This window comes from Octopus sinensis, linkage group LG6 (genome assembly GCF_006345805.1).
Source record: "Octopus sinensis linkage group LG6, ASM634580v1, whole genome shotgun sequence".
In the NCBI taxonomy this organism is placed as follows: domain Eukaryota; kingdom Metazoa; phylum Mollusca; class Cephalopoda; order Octopoda; family Octopodidae; genus Octopus; species Octopus sinensis.
Genome location: NC_043002.1, coordinates 95,898,990 through 95,919,365, shown reverse-complemented (window position 1 = coordinate 95,919,365; position 20,376 = coordinate 95,898,990). Strand labels below are relative to the sequence as shown.

Sequence of the window (20,376 nt, the reverse complement as noted above, 5' to 3'; positions counted from 1 at the left end):
AAGCTGTTATTCAAATGTGCCAGTAAAGTCTGGAATTTAAACTCCCCCCCCCCATCCCTGAAAGGAAGTATTTTAGATAAAAAAAAAATCTTTTGAAATATCAGCTTTCTTTTCAAATGAACTATGCATTATTGTTCTTTTCTACTCTAGGCACAAGGCCCGACATTTTGGGGTAGGGAGCCAGTCGATTAGATCGACCCCAATATGCAACTGGTGCTTAATTTATTGACCCCCGAAAGGATGAAAGGCAAAGTTGACCTTGGCGGAATTTGAACTCAGAACGTAACGGCAGACGAAATACCTATTTCTTTACTACCCACAAGGGGCTAGACACAGAGGGGACAAACAAGGACAGACACACGGATTAAGTCGATTACATTGACCCCCAGTGTGTAACTGGTACTTATTTAATCGACCCCAAAAGAATGAAAGGCAAAGTCGACCTCTGCGGAATTTGAACTCAGAACGTAGTGGCAGACGAAATACCACTAAGCATTTCACCTGGCATGCTAACGTTTCTGCCAGCTTGCCGCCTTATGCATTATTGTTGTTGCTTACAATAATGCTGATGTTGTTGATTGTGATGATAATGATGATGCTATCATTGTTTAATCCTGGGTTAGCCCTAAATCCAAGGGATATGTGTATCTAGGATTTGAGGGAGATTTTCTACTATTTCTAGCATGGAGAATTCCATGTTGGTTTGGCTTGTTAATCTTGTACCCACATTTCCATGTTGGTGAAGTTTACAATACTCTTCCTCCATGCAGCTTAATTCCTTCATAATCTCATCTGTTAATTGTGGAAGCACTCCATCGGTTACAACGATGAGGGTTCCGGTTGATCCGAATCAACGGAACAGCCTGCTTGTGAAATTAACGTGTAAGTGGCTGAGCACTCCACAGACACGTGTACCCTTAACGTAGTTCTCGGGGATATTCAGCGTGACACAGAGAGTGACAAGGCCAGCCCCTTGAAATACAGGTACAACAGAAACAGGAAGTAAGAGTGAGAGAAAGTTGTGGTGAAAGAGTACAGCAGGGATCACCACCATCCCTGCCAGAGCCTCATGGAGTTTTAGGTGTTTTCGCTCAATAAACACTCACAACGCCCGGTCTGGGAATCGAAACCGCGATCTTATGACCGCGAGTCCGCTGCCCTAACCACTGGGCCATTGCGCCTCCACCATCTGTTAATTACAACATGAGTATAAGGAGGAGCTTTTCTGTGGTTACCCAATCTACTAGAAATAGTAGCAGCCTAATTTCTCTCAAACCATACCTTACCACAGTGGTTTTCGAAGATTGCAGTTTGTGAGTTTTTAACCCTCTCAGACCAGAGAGCTTTTAACCTCCATATGGCCTTCTGGCCAAAAATTAAAAAGTTGAATATACAGCTCATGACTTAGGCAAACTAATGGACAGAACCAGTTGCACCTTCTTTTTTTAAATGTGTTGTTCATTACAGCTTTACTGAGGATTTGGCAGAGATGAGGTTTAACTGATTCCTGTTATAGTGGGAAACAGTGTTTCTCAACCGTTTTGCCCTTGTGTAACCCTTAAAATAAATTATATGCCTCAAGGACACCCTATATATATAATTTATGGACACCCTATATATATATATATATATATATAGGGTGTCCATAAATTTCAGAAATCATTTAATATATCCCTAATGGTTGTTATATATTTTTGATAACATAATAGGTTAGATAGGATGATGTCTATATTGCAATATTATAATAATCAATAATATGTTGGATCTTTTCGGTTTGAATGGCAGTTTTTTCTAGCGGTGTCATATGAAATTGTCACCCATAATTATGACCCTAGTATCGATCTATTGCATTTCAATCTGTTTTAGGGTTTGGGTTAGTTAGGGTTAGGGTTAGAGGTGGGGGGAAGGCTATCTTTTTTTCTTCACGAATATAAATAAACCCAATCTGTTTCTTAAACGAGGGACATATTCATACGGCACAGAATATTTTTTACCTCAATACACGTCATTGATTGGTTGAAATTGCTGAAATTGAAGAAAAAAAACAAATAACTTACAAACTATAGAATTTTCTCAATAAAGCCAAGAGAAAAAGATGTTTTATAAACACATTCTACCAGTATACGAAGTTTAAAATTTTTTAGTTACCTAGAAATTATGTTAAAAACTGCCGCTCAAACCAAAAAGATCCATATGTTGTGCATGTATAGTAATATTACAATCATGAAATTAGCATTAGCTTATCTCACTCTTTCCTGCGGAACCCCTAGGAACCTTTTGCGGAGCCCTAGGGTTCCGGGAATCCCCAGTTGAGAAATACTGGTGAGAACACTGCATGGTAGGCTCAAAAATAATTTAAGCTTTCAGAAAATCATTACTAAACTCTTCAGTATTTTGAAAAACATATTCAAAATTTTGTTGTAATAGTTTTCTATATTTTTTCTAAACTAGCATTAACCCTTTAGATACCAACCTGCCTGAAACTGCTCTTGGTCCTATGGTACAAACTTCCCATTTTAAAGTAATCTAAATTAAAATTTCCATTAAAATTTCATGTTAATTTATGTTTCTAGTTGAATAATGTCAAAGTTATTTTAATAATTTTTTTTTTTTATTTTCAAAATTAATTGAAAAAAGAGCAGTGTATATCACCAGAAATATAGTAATGATAAGGTTAAAACAGATTTTTTTTTACAAGTCTCATATGCATACATACTCTCCCTATTCCTCTCTATCCCTCTTTCTCTCTCTCTCTCTCTCTGTACAATCTCAGTTTCACCCTCTATATTCATCTCTCTCTCTCTCTCATATGTACACACATGTACACTAAATGGCACAAGTGGTCGAATGAAATTAAAGTAGCTAGAATGGCTATAAAGTGGAGGTTCTGGAAGTAACAATGGGTTTCTTTCTCATTTTCATATTTTCTTTCAAAGTCAAACTTCACTTTATTTTTCTTAACTTTTTTCTTTTGCTTGCTTTTCTTTATATATTTTCTGTTATTTTTGTCTTTGTGTTTTACAAATTTTTTTCTTATTTATTTTTAAAGTAATATTTCATGTTTATTTTCCAGGTATTTCGTCAGTTTCCACAAATGAAGGATGTAGTTACTCTGAACTTGGTTGAAGTTAGCAGTAAAATGAGTAGTTTACAATATGAGAAATTGGTTGGGCCACATCAGCCGTCTGATTCTGCCAATAAAGCTACACCAAAATTGGACAGTAACAATTCTTTAGCATATAATCATGGCATAAGTAAATTCAATATTCCTGTGAATTGGTATTACAAATTAGAAGACGTTCCTTCTACTTTTACTTGTTACATTGCACATGAGTTCTTTGATGTACTTCCTGTTCATAAATTCCAGGTATTCATTCACTTTATTTATTTATTTATTTATTTATTTATTTTGTGTTTAGGGAATAGCAGTGTTGTTGGTTACAAATTTACAAGAGGTCAATAAGTGATACTGCAGGCTTCTCTTCCCAGCTCAAGCCAGACAGCAGGACAGTTTTCTTGTGGCATCCCAGACAAGGTCCCTTATCTGAGATTCTGCTTGCTGCAACACCTCCAGTAGCAACCTGGTATGTTCTGCTGCCAGCCCAGGCTTTGCTGCTCATCAGGCCAAGAGGGGAAAACTATCAAAGTATCAGATGCTCTTTGACAGATTTGAGGATGTACCTGTGGCAGTGGAAACCTTCAACATTCTTGGTTCTCAGACTGTACCCATTACTCATTGCTATTGAGCTGGAGATGGCTATCTGCAAGTGCAAGCCCTGAGAGTTGGAGTGGCTGTTCCAGAACATCACCTTCACTGTACTCTGGGGCACCACTTTTTCCATTTTGTCTGCTGGGACCATAAAGAAGACTGAAATGTATTTTTAGTTATAGCTGTTGTATTGCTTAAAAATACAAATGGTTTCTATGTGCATAGTTGGAACGCTACCAAAATTGATTTCATTTCAGATTATTGGGAGTGACAAAGGAATGTCTAGGCAACTGAGGTTCAACAAATACCACTATGAGTATTTATTTTTGAAATTATCAGTCTTTCAATTTCCTCACCCATCAAGTCTATGAGAATTACTTAATAGTTTTTTAAGTGTATTATGAGGATGTTACTAACCATTTTATCTAGTGTGTAAGCACTTACGTTTAACCTTTTTATAACCTCTATCTGAATAATACATACATATATATATATATATATATATATATATAATTTCAACAATTGAGGGTAAAATTAATTAATTATTAATCAATTTCACCAAGTATTCAGTATGTAAAGGGACCATTTAAGGCAAATTCAAATTATTACATTATATAAAAGGGCTTAGTAAAATAAATTACTTTGCCACATACTGAACTCATTAGAAATAGTAGCTAAAAAAACTTTTTTAAAACTATTTCTAATACTTAAAGAAAATCTCTCTCATATAGTGTTTGAATTGAGCAAACACTATATGAGAGAGATTTTCTTTAAGTATTAGAAATAGTTTTAAAAAAGTTTTTTTAGCTACTATTTCTAATGAGTTCAGTATGTGGCAAAGTAATTTATTTTACTAAGCCCTTTTATATAATATATATATATATATATTTTTATATTGTTATATTTCGGAATGGTCATTTTGCCAGTTTAGCCAATAAAAACACATGCACTACATATTTGGTGTTATTTTGCTTCAGTGTTATTGGCTAAACTGGCAAAATGACCATTCCGAAATATAACAATATCTGTTTCAACACACGACTTCACATAAAAAATCTTGCACAACAAATATATAAACGTACTATATATATATAATATATATATATATATATATATAATATATATATATACACGCACACACACACGAAGGGGTGCTGAAAAGTCCCTGGCTTTGGGTAAAAGAAAATGTAGGAGGATCAGTTAATTATGATTTTACTCAACATATTCCCCTTCAGGTTCACACACTTATTGCAGTGGGCCTTCAGTTTTTCTAACCCATGTAAAAAAATTCAGAAGGTTGGGCCTCAAACCAAGCCTTTCACAATATCCTTGAAGCCAGAAACTTTTCAGCACCTTCTTGCATGTATATATGTATATGTATATGTATGTATATCTATCTATCTATCTATCTATCTATCTATCTATCTATCTATCTATCTATCTATCTATCTATCTATATATATATATATAGATAAGCTGGTTTATGGGGTTACTCTGGGATTCTTGCTGATAAAGGGTTCAGCCTTATGGTGTATCTTCAAACCCCAAACATTGCTGGCCTGAGACCTCTTCAAAATATGGAGAGGGGAAAAGCCTCATTTTTAAGAGTAAAACCCTAAGTGATTATCTTTGCCATTGTCCATTGATCACACTGCCATCTTGTGGTAACCAAAGCACCATGAAGGTAAATGATTGTCTCCCTTCGACCTTTTGGTTTCTGGCTATTGGTTTCTGGCTGTGGTGCCACCAGGAACAGACGTAACAACATCACATGCCCACAGTATAGGACAGGTCATTCGAAGTTTTCTTTCTTCAGTCAAGCACCAGATTATCCTTGCAATTTCAGCTGATGGATAATCTGGTGCTTGACTGAAGAAAGAAAACTTCGAATGACCTGTCTTTGTTTTCTTTGTATCGTCTATCTGGATGTTTTGTTGTCCCTTTTTGTATCACCTAGCTGTCCGAATGTTTTGTGTTCTTGTCTCATTTTGTATTTTATATATATATATAGCGGCATATGCACACTTTGTTCTCTTATATATATATACACACACACACACACGACCGGCTTCTTTCAGTTTCTGTCTACCAAATCCACTCACAAGGCTTTTTGGTTAGCCAAAGGCTACAGTAGAAGACACTTGCCCAAGGTGCCTCACAGTAGGAATGAACCCAGAACCATGTGATTGGCAAGCAAGCTACTTGCCACACAGCCATTCCTGTGCCTATATATGTATATAATATAAATTTATATAATATCATCTAGTTTACACAATTACAAAAGAGCTAGTAATAGTTTCATACTTTAAGATACATAAATCAGCAGATTTATATAACATGCCATGTAGTTCCAAGCAATCTGTCAGGCTCTGTTCATAACATTAGATATAGGTCAATCCTGAAACCTAGGTATACCTACCAACAACCTCACCACAAATGAGATGCAGTGGAATCGCATCAGTGATTTTTTGTATGTTTTTGCAAGGCTAATATGTGTTTCCCATGTTGTAATTCTTCCAGTTTCAACACATGATCTCAGATCAAATCAATTACCTGGCAGGTATACTTCTGCAGTTCTAATACTTTTAAAAGAAAATTAAAAAGATATTTTTGAACCAACAAGTTGTATACATAAGCAATAGAATTCAATATTAGTCAGAATATTAGGGCAGTGAGCTGGCAATCAGAAGCATGCTGGGGAAAATGCTTAGTGACATTTTCTCTGTCTTTACATTCTGAGTTCAAATTCCACCAAGGTTGACGTTACCTTTTATCTTTTTGGGGCCAATAGAATAAGTACCAGTTGAGTACTGGGGTCACTCTAATTGACTTAACCCCTACCCCAAAGTTGCTAACCTTGTGCCAAACTTTGAAACCATTATTATTTATATTCCATTTCAGAAAACAGAACGTGGATGGCGAGAGGTTCTTGTTGATTTAAATTTAGATTTATCTTCTCCGAACGATTTTAAATTCACAGTCTCAAAATCTCCTACTCCTGCTTTGGTTATCTTCCAAGTAAGTATATTTTTTATTTCGTTTGTCGTTCTAAATCCAGTTTTTTTAATATTTTCTACTTTTATCTCTGATGTTTTAATTTCTGACAACAATGTTATCTTTTGTCTTTTAATTGTTTCAGTCATTAGACTGTGGCCATTCTGGGGCAACACCTTGAAGAATTTCTAGTCATATGAATCAATCTCAGTACTTCTTTTTTCATTTTTAAGCATGGTACTTATTCTGTTGATCTCTTTTGCTGAGCTGCTAAGTTACAGAGACTATTTCAGCAACACCAGTTGTTAAGCAGTGGTAGGGGTCATGACAACATGTATGCCCACACACACACACACAACACACACACACACACACACACACACACACACACACACTGGTCTTCTTTAAGTTTCTTTCTATCAAATCCACTAACAAGGCTTCAGTCAGCCGGAGGCAATAGTAGAAGTCACTTGCCCAAGGTACCCCATGCAGTGGGACTGAACCTGGAACCATGTGATTGGGAATCAGACTTCTTGCCATGCAGCTACACAAACATTTTTTGTAAGCCTTTAAAATAGATTCTATCTGATTTTGAACCAACAAATACAAAAAATGTCTAAAGTTTCCAAAATGTTTAATTTTATTTCAGAAACATCAGAGATAAAAATACCAAGCTTTATTTCAGGAACAAAAGCTATTTATTTATTGTATACCACAGTTTGTGAACAATAGCATTGTTGGTTACAGGTTTCCCACACGTTGGTCGCTAATTCACAATATTTCTGATGTGTTAAGGAAGTATCTGTTACTCAGATGATTTTAACACCTAATATTTCAATTATGTTTACAACCTTTATTGACATATAGCGACAGATATTAACACACACACACACACACACAGACACACACACAGACACACACACATATAAACATATACTCACACACATAGCATACTCATCATATTCATATGATAGATTTACATTTAACTTCACTCTTTCACTCTGTCAAATTCCACTCACAAGTTAATGGTTAATCAGAGGGGTTGGTAGAAGAATCTGCTTGTGATGCCAAACCCAAGTAGTTACAAAACAAACTTCTTAACTACACAATCATGCCTGCACCTGTAATTTCTGGTTGACATTATCCAAAAGATATGCATAAATATAAATGTGTGTGTGTTTTTGTATGTCTGTCTGCCTGTCTGTATGTCTATCTGTCTGTCTGTATATGTGTGTGTGTGTGTGTGTGTGTGTATATATATATATATATATATATATATATATATATATTACATTATATAAAAGGGCTTAGTAAAATAAATTACTTTGCCGCATACTGAACTCATTAGAAATAGCAGCTAAAAAAACATTTATAAAACTATTTCTAATACTTAAAGAAAACCTCTCTCATATAGTGTTTGCTCAATTCAACTCACTGAGCAAACACTATATGAGAAAGGTTTTCTTTAAGTATTAGAAATAGTTTTATAAATGTTTTTTTAGCTGCTATTTCTAATGAGTTCAGTATGCGGCAAAGTAATTTATTTTACTAAGCCCTTTTATATAATGTAATAATTTGAATTCGCCTTAAATGGTCCCTTTGCATACTGAACACTTGGTGAAATTGATTAATTAATTAATTTTACCCTCAATTGTTGAAATTATATATATATATATAATATATATATATATATATACACGAGCAAAACGCCCCTCCCCCGTCCAATGGACAGTGCTGAGTTGTCAAACATTTAAACCAAATTTTCTCAAAACAACTTGTCTGACCGTCCCATAGGCCTCCCCTTTGAGAAACACTGATTTAACCTAAATTTGAGACACCAGCAAATGACAGATTTCGACTGATGTACTTGCACGTATAAATGCATGTTCCCACGGCTTTATCGATCACATTCTCACCTGGAATCAATTTTTGTAATATTTTCAAGACTTATACATGCCCTGGTACCGTCGGTATCTTCATATCAAGTTTGAGCGCAATCGGATGGAGGATGGCCGAGATCCTAGAAGACACACAGACAGACAGAACAGATTTTATATAATAGATATAGTGAGAAAAGAAAAGGAATTAAAAAATTGAGGTGGATATCAATAAAGCACTCAGTCTTAAATGAACTTGGTTAACTATATCAAACAATCAGACACCAATAAATGTGAGTAGAATACACATTCAAAATAATTCCTTATGTATGACGAGTAGACCTAAATATCATTTGGAAGAATTTCAAGAAATTCAGAGCATTAGACAACTAAAATATAGATAGAGAAAACCACATCTCTAATTGTTGAATTCATCATACAAAGCCAACGATTGTTTCCTTTGTATCAACATATCTAGATACAGAAAATATCATTCAAACTAAATTAAAATTTTTTTTTTTAATTAAAAAAAATTTTTTTTAATAATTACTAGTGTTGTTGTTATACATACATACATATATACATACATACATACATACATAGAAGCATACGTAATAATAATAATAATGATAATAATAATGATAATAATAATAATAATAAGTGGGTGTAAACACATGAACAAAATAAGAATAAACAAAACAAAAACAAATTACACGAACGTATATAAACAGAAGATGCAAATATTACAGGCATTCCCCCCACACACACTAACTAAACATAGATGCACATAGAGATATACACATGTGCAAATGAAAACATGCAATAGGAATACAAAATGGCTGACGGTTAGTAAGGAGAGACACACAAATAAGAAAGAAGAAAGCAAAGGACCACTGATGCGGTCACAGGAGTGTGACGAAAGAACTCTGGCCGAAATAAGATTAAGATTAATGTAATAAATAAATAACACTGAAGCAAAGTAACACCAAATATATAGTGCATGTGTTTTTATTAGCTAAACTGGCAAAATGACCGTTCCGAAATACAACAACATTCAAATTAATTTATCTGAAACTACATGTTAACATGGCAATCTAAAATTAGTTAAATTCAAAGTGAGTTAAGAAAATATCCCCAGTACATGAATGCATACAAAAACAACAGTAAGAAAAAATATAGCCAAAGAAAAGCTTTTTTTTATATTCAACTCTTTGTGATGTCAGTGGATAACAAAAGAATAAAAAAAATAAACATATGAATTCTACATTACAGGAATTAGAAACATAGTGACTGTATATCATAGAGATTTTATATCATAATTAGTTATCTATCTATTTAATATACCAAACATCTTTAGAAAAATTATGTTTATTATATAATATTGTTACGGGTTTAACTAGTGCAGTGTTTCTGTCCCACATAGGAATAATGGCACCATCATGTCTGGTGAAAATGTGAGTCTTTTGTCTAATGGAGGACTAATGGGTTTTGGAATGACCTGTGACCTCGTGCGGCTGAGAAGAGGGTCAGGAGAATGTGAGAGAGGAAGACAGATTAAGGGCTGAGAGCAAATAGAGATAGAGTGTAAGAGAAAAGGGACAGATAGAGAGGAAGAGTCTGGCAGGCGATAGAGTAAGAGCAGAGGGCAAATAGAAAGGATAAGCAGTAAGGGACAGATTGAGGATATAGATAGAGTATAAGGACCAGGGCAGTTAGAGAGGGTATGAGCGGTACAGAGGGAGATGAGGGAGTGGAAGAAGCACAGAGACGAAGTGAGGTCTTGGCAGTCATTGAGCGGTCGTCGAGGAACGCAGACGGATCTTGCAGTCGCTGGCCGGTCCTCGAAGAAGACAGACGGACCTTGGATTTAAGGAGCAAGCGTTGGAATTCTTAGGAGCAAGTTGGGTGCGAGAAAGCTTGGCGGCGCAGAGGGGAATTAGCAGTATTCAGAGGAATTAGCAGTATTGAGAGGAATGGGACACTGGCAGATTCAGTTAGGAATTAAGGTATGTGATTTGTGTATTGAACAGTGAAGGGAACAGTCAGAGACTCTGTCGATGTAGTCGATAAAGAACATTGTGAATTGAGTAAAGGACTTGTTGAATTGTAACGTGAATTGTTGTGATACGAACATTGTATAATGTATCGAAGTGTTCTGATTGGACTGTGACGTATCGTGAACATTATTTGATCTGGACTTGTTGTGTCGTTACTGAACACTGTTATATTGTTACATGCATATTGTTAAATGCTTTGATCTGTGGTATACCGTATGATGTATTGATTTGTTGTTTGCCTTAAATGCTTTGATGTTGTAACAATTGTAATTGTCGTATAAACTGTTGTTTGAATATAAGCCAGTGTTGCCAGTTGTTGCCTTGCCTCTTTGGGTTGTATCTCGGGTTGTGCCTCTGTATCTCTGTGCTGTTGAGGTTGTGGCAGTATCTATCTGTATCTCCTCTCTCCGCCTCTTTGGGTTCCGTGGCGAACTGGTGGGCCGTTCGGGCGAGCGATGACGGGGGATCCGCCGTAACAATTTGTAAAAAGCAATTATAATTAAGAATTGAAGTATCTAAATTCATTCTGAAATCTGTGATGTTCCATTGTAAAATTATCATTATAATTTAATAATATTAATTTAAAAGTAATTATATAATACATTTCTTCAAGACAAAGATCACATGTAGAATTGCCAATATTGTATGATGGTGTATAACTAATAATGGACCACTTAATGTTCCTGTCTTTGAAATCCCAAATGCATTTACTAGGATTTGTAAAATTACTTTTTCTTCTATACTTAAATGAATGGAAATGATTATAAAATCTAGATTTCCAAATTGTAGCAGATGAACATATGTAGATATACTTACCATCCCCTGTTATTAACTTACATTGATACACTATATTTTTCCTTAAACACTGATTTTCTGAAGGACAGACAATTTTGTTTTTACAATTACACAGACATTTATTCACTTGTATTTGGTACTCATGGTTAAAAGAATTCCTACTAGTCTTCCTCTCAGAATTGGGTGTTAAGGCAAGATTATTATTATTATCAATATTATTATTGTTATTATTAATATTAAAACTAGGTGTTAACTTAGCTGTCTTATCAGAATCAGAGTTACTTCTACTTAAAGAATTGAAATCTAGTTCAGGAAACGTCATTAGATTTAGTTTCACAATACACACTGTTGATTCTACTCTTGTTTACAGATTTTTAGTTAAGATATTCTCTAATTCTCTGTTTGTTATGTGCTGCTACAATCTCAGCAAAATTTATGGTGGTTGAATACAAAAATTTCATACTGTGGCGATTGAATAATTTCCCATATTTAATTGAAGGTGGGAAATATCTAGTGCAGTGAAGAATTTTTAAGGAATATTGGTAGCTATTGAGTAAGTGAATGGTGCATTATACCAGATAATATTCTTTGATATGTTCTTTCTGTTATTTACATATATGTTTTTCTTAGTATCAACATTATTAATATTGGATTTTTTCCCACTGTAATTTTTATTCTTAAATTTATATCAATAGACTCTTTCTTCTTATTATTATAATCTTTTCTTCGATTATATTTCTTTTTAACATTCTTTTTGTATGCATTTGTGTACTGAAGATATTTTGTTAGCTTACTTTGAATTTAACTAATTTTGGATTGTCTTGAAAGTATTGTGTCAACATATATTTATTGCAGGTTGATGAAAAGGACAACAGAGACCATATTGAAATGAGTTTTGAGTCTGGTGCAATTATTGAAACCCTGTCTCACAGAATTGCAGAAAATGGTGGCTTTGCATTGATTGCTGATTATGGTCACAATGGAGAAAAAATGGATACTCTGAGAGTGAGTTTTATATCCACTATATTCTAACAAACTTGTTAAGGGATACTAGATTGAGGAAAGTGCTTACTGAAAGGCAAAAGATGGCTGAGAGGAAGTCGTCCTTAGGTTAACCTTTCCATTACCGTATTTATTTTGAGATGCTCTGTGTTTCTTTCAATTATTTTAAATATAACAAAGAATTTAGAAAAATAATTTAGTTACCATTAAGCTAGTGATAGTAACATAAATTGTGACTAAGGTTTGGTAGAAGATTTTAATTCAAAACTTAAGAAAACAAGACATTTGTACTACAGAGCCAGAGACGGTTTTGGCCGGGTTGGTAATGAAAGGGTTAAACACCTAGCTTGCAACAAAGTGAACTCAAGTTATTAAGTAATGGTGTTAAACTGGGCAATAGATTAAGCTTATCACCTAAGAATAGAAATGCTTCTTCTAACGGGCTTCCACACAGCTTCTGTTTACCAAATTTCACTGGCAAGACTTTGGTCAATTAGACGTTATGGTAGAATAAACTTGTCTGAAACTTAACTGCATGCACCTATTTGTTGCTGGTAATTTTTTAACAGCAGAGATACTGAGTTAGGCTGTGATAGATAAACATGTAATCTCTATTTGGTTGATTGATGAGGACTGTAAAACCCAATCTTTCTGTAGTTATACAAAGGAGGAATACATGAAAGCTATTTTTTTGCCCATTGTTTTCTACAGACCCACCTGAAAATATTTCAGTTCGCAACTGTTAGCTAATGATAATTCAGAAATTTTATGATACATCCACTGTTTTTAGGGGCTACCATACTATTCTAGAACAGATATTTAGGGATGGTAGAATTAGAGCATGGATAATTATATGTCATAGCAACAAACTCAATGCAATGACAGGATGCAGAGTTCTTACCTCAGGGATCTTTTCGGTTTGAACGGCTGTTTTTAACATAATTTCTAGGTAACTAAACACTTTTAAACTTCGTATACTGGTAGAATGTGTTTATAAAACATATTTTTCTCTTGGCTTTATTGAGAAAATTCTATAGTTTGTAAGATATTTGTTGTTTTTTTTCTTCAATTTCTGCAATTTCAACCAATCACTGACGTCTGTTGAGGTAAAAAACATTCTGTGCTGTATGAATATGTCCCTCATTTAAGAAACAGATTGGGTTTATTTACATTTGTGAAGAAGAAAAAGATACCCTTCCCCCACTCCTAACCCTAACTAACCCTAACCCTAAAAGAGATTGAAATGAAATAGATCGATACTAGGGTTATAATTATGGGTGACAATTTCATATGACACCGCTAGAAAAAACTGCCGTTCAAACTGAAAAGATCCTACCTCAGTTTATTGTCCAGTATCTTAATTAGCTCAGCCAGCTGTTCTCCTAAAATAAAAACACTTTGAAAAATGTAATATATCATATTTCAGAAAATTAAAAGTAAAGAAAAAAGAGGCCCTCAAATAAATTGTATTTTTTCCTTGTTAAATATTCTCTTACAGGGATTTTTTAAACATCAAGTTCAGAGTGATGTATTTTTAAACCCAGGATTTGCAGATCTAACAGCAGACGTTGACTTCAAATATATATCCAAAGTAGCTTCTAATTATGGTAATTTTTTAAATTTTTATTTCTTAAGACTAGTTCTTCAATCCATTTCATGTACAGTTGGGTAGAAAACTGTTGCTGATTCTGATATAAATCCTTAAATCCTTAAAAATGTTTCAGCCCGAAGGCTGTAGCCATGCTGGGGCACTACTGAGCAAAATAAAAATATAACAGTCAAAGTTCTAGCTAAGTGAAGTTAGCAGGATAAGTTGAGAATATTCTTCTAACTTCATTTTGATCTGATAAACAAAGTCTCTTTTATCTTTTAGCTTAATTCAGTCATTTGACTGTGGCCATGCTGGAGCACCACCTTGAAGGGCTTTAGTCAAACAAATCAACTCCAGTACCTTTAGTTTTTCTTAAGTCTAGTACTTATTCTCTTGGTCTCTTTTGCTGAACTGCTTAGTGAATAAATCAACACTGGTTGTCATGCAGTATGGGAAAACAAACATAGACACAAAGATGCAATATATATATATAAATAAATAAATGCACCCTTTTAAAGCCTAGTCAGGCTCATGAACCCGGTTTCCCGGTTTCTATGGCGTATGTGTTCTCCAGCTGGACGGGACGCCAGTCCATCGCAGCGTTACTCATTTTTGCCAGCTGAGTGGACTGGAGCAATGTGAAATGAAGTGTTTTGCTCAAGAACACAATGCTTCGCCCGGTCTAGGAATTGAAACCACATTCTTACGATCATGATGCTGACACCCAAACCACTAAGCCACACACCTCCACAATATATATATATATATGATAGTGAGAAAGGATCTACAGACATTGGGCCTCACAGAGGGGATGATAAGGGACTGAGACTTCTGGCAGTTTGCTATGCTTTGAGAAGACACATCAAGGCAAGTAAAATTGTAGTTGTTCTTGCAAACAGGCATATCCCCTACATTCCTCTTCTGCTGAGTGATCCTAATCTTGTGGGTACATGGGTGCTAGTACCACATAAAAAGCACCCATGCTGGTGCCATGTAAAAGCGCCCCTGCTGGTGCTAGATAGAAGCTCCCAGTACACTCTGTAAAGTGGTTGATATTAGGAAGGGCATCCAGCCATAGAAATCATAGCAAAACAGATATGAAGTCCAGGCAGCCTTTCAGTTAGCCAGCTCCTGTCAAACTGTCTAACCCATGCCAGCATAGAAAACAGCATAGAAAACAGATGTTACTACAACGACCACAGAAAATCAGAAAATTAGAAGTTGTGACATTAATGTTTTCCCAAGTGTAGTAAAATGGTTTCTGTCAGGAACTGAAACTGCATTGTGCATCTGATGGCATACATGCCAAATGCTAGTACAAAATATTGCATGAATTATAAAATCAATTTTCTATCTTTTTATACAAATTTTACTTTGAATGACAGAAACATATATCTATTTTTATCTTTTAAAGTTGACATTTTTGGTCCTACAACACAAGGTAGTTTTTTACAAAACATGGGAATTGGAGTTCGATTGAAGGTATGTATTTCATTTAAATATATATTTCTTTATTGCCCACAAGGGGCTAAACATAGAGAGGACAAACAAGGACAGACAAAGGGATTAAGTCGATTACATCGACCCCAGTGCGAAACTGGTACTTTTATTTATTGACTCCGGAAGGATGAAAGGCAAAGTCGACCTCGGCAGAATTTGAACTCAGAACGTAATGACAGACGAAATACTGCTAAGCATTCCGCCCGGTGTGCTAACGATTCTGCCAGTTCACCACCTATTTCATTTAAATATATTTAACTGAGTCATCTTCCTCCTCTTCCTCACCATTTTTCAGCTACTTTCCATGCTAGCATGGGTTGGACGAGCCAACAGGATCCAGTAGATCAGAGAGCCACTTCTTGCTCCAATATCCCAGTTCTGGCATTGTTTCTATAGCTGGATGCTCTTTCTGACACCAACCACTTTACAAAATGTACCAGGTGCATTTTTTGTCATGGTGCCAACTCTATAGAGGTTATCTTGCCCTTGGTAAGACTAAAGAGCCCTGGTTTAATACGTAATATTATTTAGGGAAACAAACTTTATTGGAAATGTACTGAAAGATTAAAGAGTTTTGAAGTTTCTAGCAAAGTTAACCTTACATATAGATGTTAATATAAGGATATTAACAAAGGGTAATGGAAAGTGGAAATGTTTTATATTTTACTTGCTTCAGTTGTTTGACTGTGGACATACTGGGGCATCACCTTGAAGTATTTTAGTCGAACAAATCAACTCTAGGGCCTATTTCTTAAAGCCTGGTACTTATTCTGTCAGTCTCTTTTGCCAGATCGCTAAGTTACGGGTACGTAAACACACCACCACCACTGGTGGTGGGGAGCAAAAACAGGCACAGAAATATACACTCATAGATACACACACACACACACACCTATATAATTGGCTTCTTTCAGTCTCTATATACCAAATCCACTCACAAGGCTTTGGTTGGCCTGAGGCTATTGTAGAAGACACTTGCCCAAGATGCCACACAGTGGGACTGAACCCAGAACTATGTTGTTGAGAAGCAGAGCTTCTTACCACACAGCCATATACTTACTGATATCAAAATATTAATAAAACTACTTAAAGATGTCATCTGTTTGTTAGATCTGCTGAAACTGGTGGTTATAACCACCAAACTTTTTAAAGCAAAGCTAGAAATCCTTTTATAATTAGGATTAATTAACATTAAAGTAGATATATAAATGAGTATAGGCACCAGTGATGAACTGGAATTGTTTCTGTCTGCAATACTCATAAGCTACAACATTCATAGGCTGCAACATGCACAGGCTTATTATGCTCTAACTTTAGTAGCAGGACCACATATGGCCAGCTACTAAAATTTAAAATCAAAATTTCTTCAAAGTGTTCCTTATTCTACATCATTGTATTTGATATGGATTGTTTTAGAAAGAGGAATTACAACCGTGTTTTGTGGTCTGCTACTAAAAACAGCTCCTTTATAGGATCCAGTTAGCTCAAAACATCATCAGGAGGAACCACGTCCGGTTTCGGCCCCTACTCCTCTACCATTTTGATGTGGCGGGGCCCTTCCTTTCGGAGGTGTCTTCAGCTCTGGTGTTGGGTGCATGTCTTCTTTCTTCTTCTTTCTTCTGTTCTCTGACCTCTTCAATGTAGCGTCAGCGAGTGTTAGCTGGTGACTGACTGACTTGTCAAATTTTTCCCTTTAAATACCTGCAGCTAGGTTCCAGCAGGCAGCCCCAGCAAGTTGTCATGTGACACTGTCTCACCTTAACTGGCTAGTGAATGCGCATAGTTTTAGCCCGTGCATTCTCTAAATGACTGTCACCTGTCAGTCAGTGAAGCTGATTCAGTGTCAGCTTGTTTCATTCTATAATTGTTTAGTCTCTCTCTCTCTGAAACTAGGCCCTGTAGTTAGATCACAGAAGTTTATGTGGACCATCACCTTCTCCCCCTCTGTCTTCTGCTTTACTACCCTTTTTTACCCTTTTTCTTTTCCTTTCTTATCTCCCTTTTTTCCCGTTTCTTTGTATTTAAATTTGAATAAAAGATAATCTTATAAAAACAAAAAAATTAATAAGCTATAAATACAGCAGAAATGGAGATTAAATTAATAAGGGCACATTTATCTCACAAGCCACAATGAAATCTTGTTTGATAATACCTCCATTATTGGTTCCAAGGCTGAGGTGATAGAGATAATGAAATGTCAGGTTAAAATGTCATATAGTTTTTATTTTGTTTCTGTATGAGTTCAAATCTTATTCAGGTTAATATAGCTTTTCATCCATCTGGATGTGATAAAATATGTTTGAGTAATATGTTAAACTTGATAGGTTTGACTATGATGGTTTCTCGCATGAAATTGGCCTTGTACACGTGAAACCAAAAATCAATATTAGTAACATTATATTGTTGTTTCACTTGTATAAACTGTCCTTGTTTATTTAAAGAGATAAACAACACACTATCACTTTTAATCTCTACACTATACACTTATAATTTCGTACCAGACTATGAAATTATGTTTATAGGAATTTTGTAACAGCTGTTTTCCAGTTACTGATACACATCTAACCTATGAGTATGTGTTGCATATAGGTGGACTTATTGATGTATACAGACCCAAAGAGAGAGCCTCTGTATTATAGATTGACTTATAGAAGTAGCAAATAGAAATTTCCACAATTCACACTTCCCACCATTTTGGAAGAAGAAGAAGAACAGTGAGTAATGTTGTCCTAAATATACAAAACACAAGATGGCCATGGTCAAGAAACATTTAATGTAAGTCTGCTCTAAAATATAATTATTATTACAAAAAAGTTTTAAGGCATTGAATTGGCAGAATTTTTAGCACATCAGGCCAAATGCTTTGTGGCATTTCATCTGTCTTTGTGCTCTGAGTTCAAATTCTGCTGAGGTCAGCTTTGCTTTTCATCCTTACAGAGTTGATAAAATAAGGACCAGTTGAGCACTGGGGTCAGTGTAATCAACTTTTCTCCTGCCCTCAAGTTGCTGGCCTTGTGCCAAAATTTGAAGCCATTATTACATAAAAGTTTTCAAACCCTGCTGAGGTCAACATCAAGAGTTGTTAAAATAAATACCAATCAAAAATTGATATAATTCTCTTCTCATCAAACTTGCTTCTGTTAGACATGATTACAATAAAACTTCAGAGTAGTGGACTGGGATAAATCATTAGAACATTGAACAAAATACTTTATGATATATTTTCTGGCTCCTTACATTCTGATGTTAAATGCTACTTAAGTCAACATTGCATTTCATCTCTTTGCGGGTCAATAAAATAAAGTACCAGTTTAGTACTGAGGTTGATATAATCACAAACCTTCTTTCAAACTTGCTGGCCATATGTCTAAATCACTTATTAATTATTACAATAAAATTTCAAATTTATAGTTATTGTTACTACAATTATGGTTATTAATTCTTACAATAAAACTTCAAAAGTTATTTGCACTTATTTTTAGGTCCTGCTGCAAAATGTGAAATCTGAGTTACATAAAGATCTTATATCAGGTTGTAAAATGTTGATTGATCCAGAACAAATGGGAGAAAGATATAAATTTATGTCCTTTCTCCAAAAGACTGAAAAAGATTACACACCAGCTGGATTTTATTCATTGGAAAACTAGATCACAAAAATTCCTTCATCTTGCCCCACCACACACATCTCTCTTATAAATTATTTATATTGCAAATAAATGTTTTTATAGCTACAGCCAAGTCTTTCATTTGTTTTTCACTTTTTAAATAATATTTGAATTCGTTCTTATACAGGCATGAAGCAATGAGCTTTACTATTAATAACTGCAAATAGTGGACACATACCCATAGAAAGTCTGGTTGGTTTATCTAACTTCCCATCTACACTGCTATATTAACAATTGAAGGCCAACTTGCACGTCTACCTATGTCATGCAGACAGCCTCATTCCTTGCTGCCCCAGAGAATTACTGTAAGCTTCCTCTTTCCCTTTACCTCACATCTGTAAAGTCTCATTGACAGTATATTGGAAGGACATGGCTTCTTAACCAGAATAATGGCAGCCTGTCTAAGCACTTTGAACAAATCTAACAATATTCAGAAAGATTTTGGTCCATATCTAACAGAGGAAAATGTGGGATATGCAAGTAGCAGTGAAAGCAACTCATATGGGAGAGCAGAAACTTTAAATTGAAGTCAATATAGTGTAGAGGAGATATTTTAGCTCTGGCAGATAACCTCTGTAGTGCTGGTGGTACAATAAAATAAGCCCAGTCTATGCTGTAAAGTAGTTGGTGGTAGGAAGAGCACCCAATCACTTAACTGATCATTGTGAAAATATGATAGTCAAATGATAAAAGAAAACTGCTTCATGAACAAGATTAATACTTACCATATTGTGCTATGTATGAACAACCTCACTAACATTTTTCCTTTTTAGGTACAGAGCTTTAGGGCTGTCATTACAATTATCATTATACATGTTAGATTTATAGAAATAGAGTTGCTAGAGCAGAGATGAGTTGATGTGGGCTGTGTGCAAAAGGTGAGATGGTGGGGAGCCTCAGCCAGACTCCTCAGTGACAAGAAGACATGTAAAGAAAGTTTTAGGTAGCTAACAGCTGGGGAGTGGGCATATTGTTGGCAAAGAAATGAATTGAGTAACTGAGGTAGTCAAAATATGTGACATAGTAATTAAGCTTAGACATGTCATAGATGACACAACAGCAACAATGATCTCTACATATGCCCTCTTGCAGACTACCTGGAAAACAGACACAGCAACCTCATTATTATGGCTGTAGATTTTGAAAGACATGTTAGATAACATCATTATGAGTACTCTGCAATACA

At 35.1% G+C, this 20,376-nt stretch overlaps 1 protein-coding gene across 2 annotated transcripts in view; it reads left to right on the top strand.

The window, feature by feature from the left end:
- LOC115212763 (protein arginine methyltransferase NDUFAF7, mitochondrial) overlaps window positions 1–19,263 on the top strand; it is a 49,322-nt gene extending 30,059 nt beyond the window's left edge. For both annotated transcript variants that reach the window (XM_029781433.2, XM_036504172.1), the window contains exons 5-10: window positions 3,074–3,367; window positions 6,611–6,727; window positions 12,288–12,437; window positions 13,933–14,041; window positions 15,440–15,507; window positions 19,008–19,263. In XM_029781433.2, the coding sequence (XP_029637293.2) occupies window positions 3,074–3,367; window positions 6,611–6,727; window positions 12,288–12,437; window positions 13,933–14,041; window positions 15,440–15,507; window positions 19,008–19,172 (903 nt within the window). In that variant the 3' untranslated portion in view covers window positions 19,173–19,263. The remainder of the gene's footprint in view (window positions 1–3,073; window positions 3,368–6,610; window positions 6,728–12,287; window positions 12,438–13,932; window positions 14,042–15,439; window positions 15,508–19,007) is intronic.
- Window positions 19,264–20,376: the final 1,113 nt, after the last annotated feature.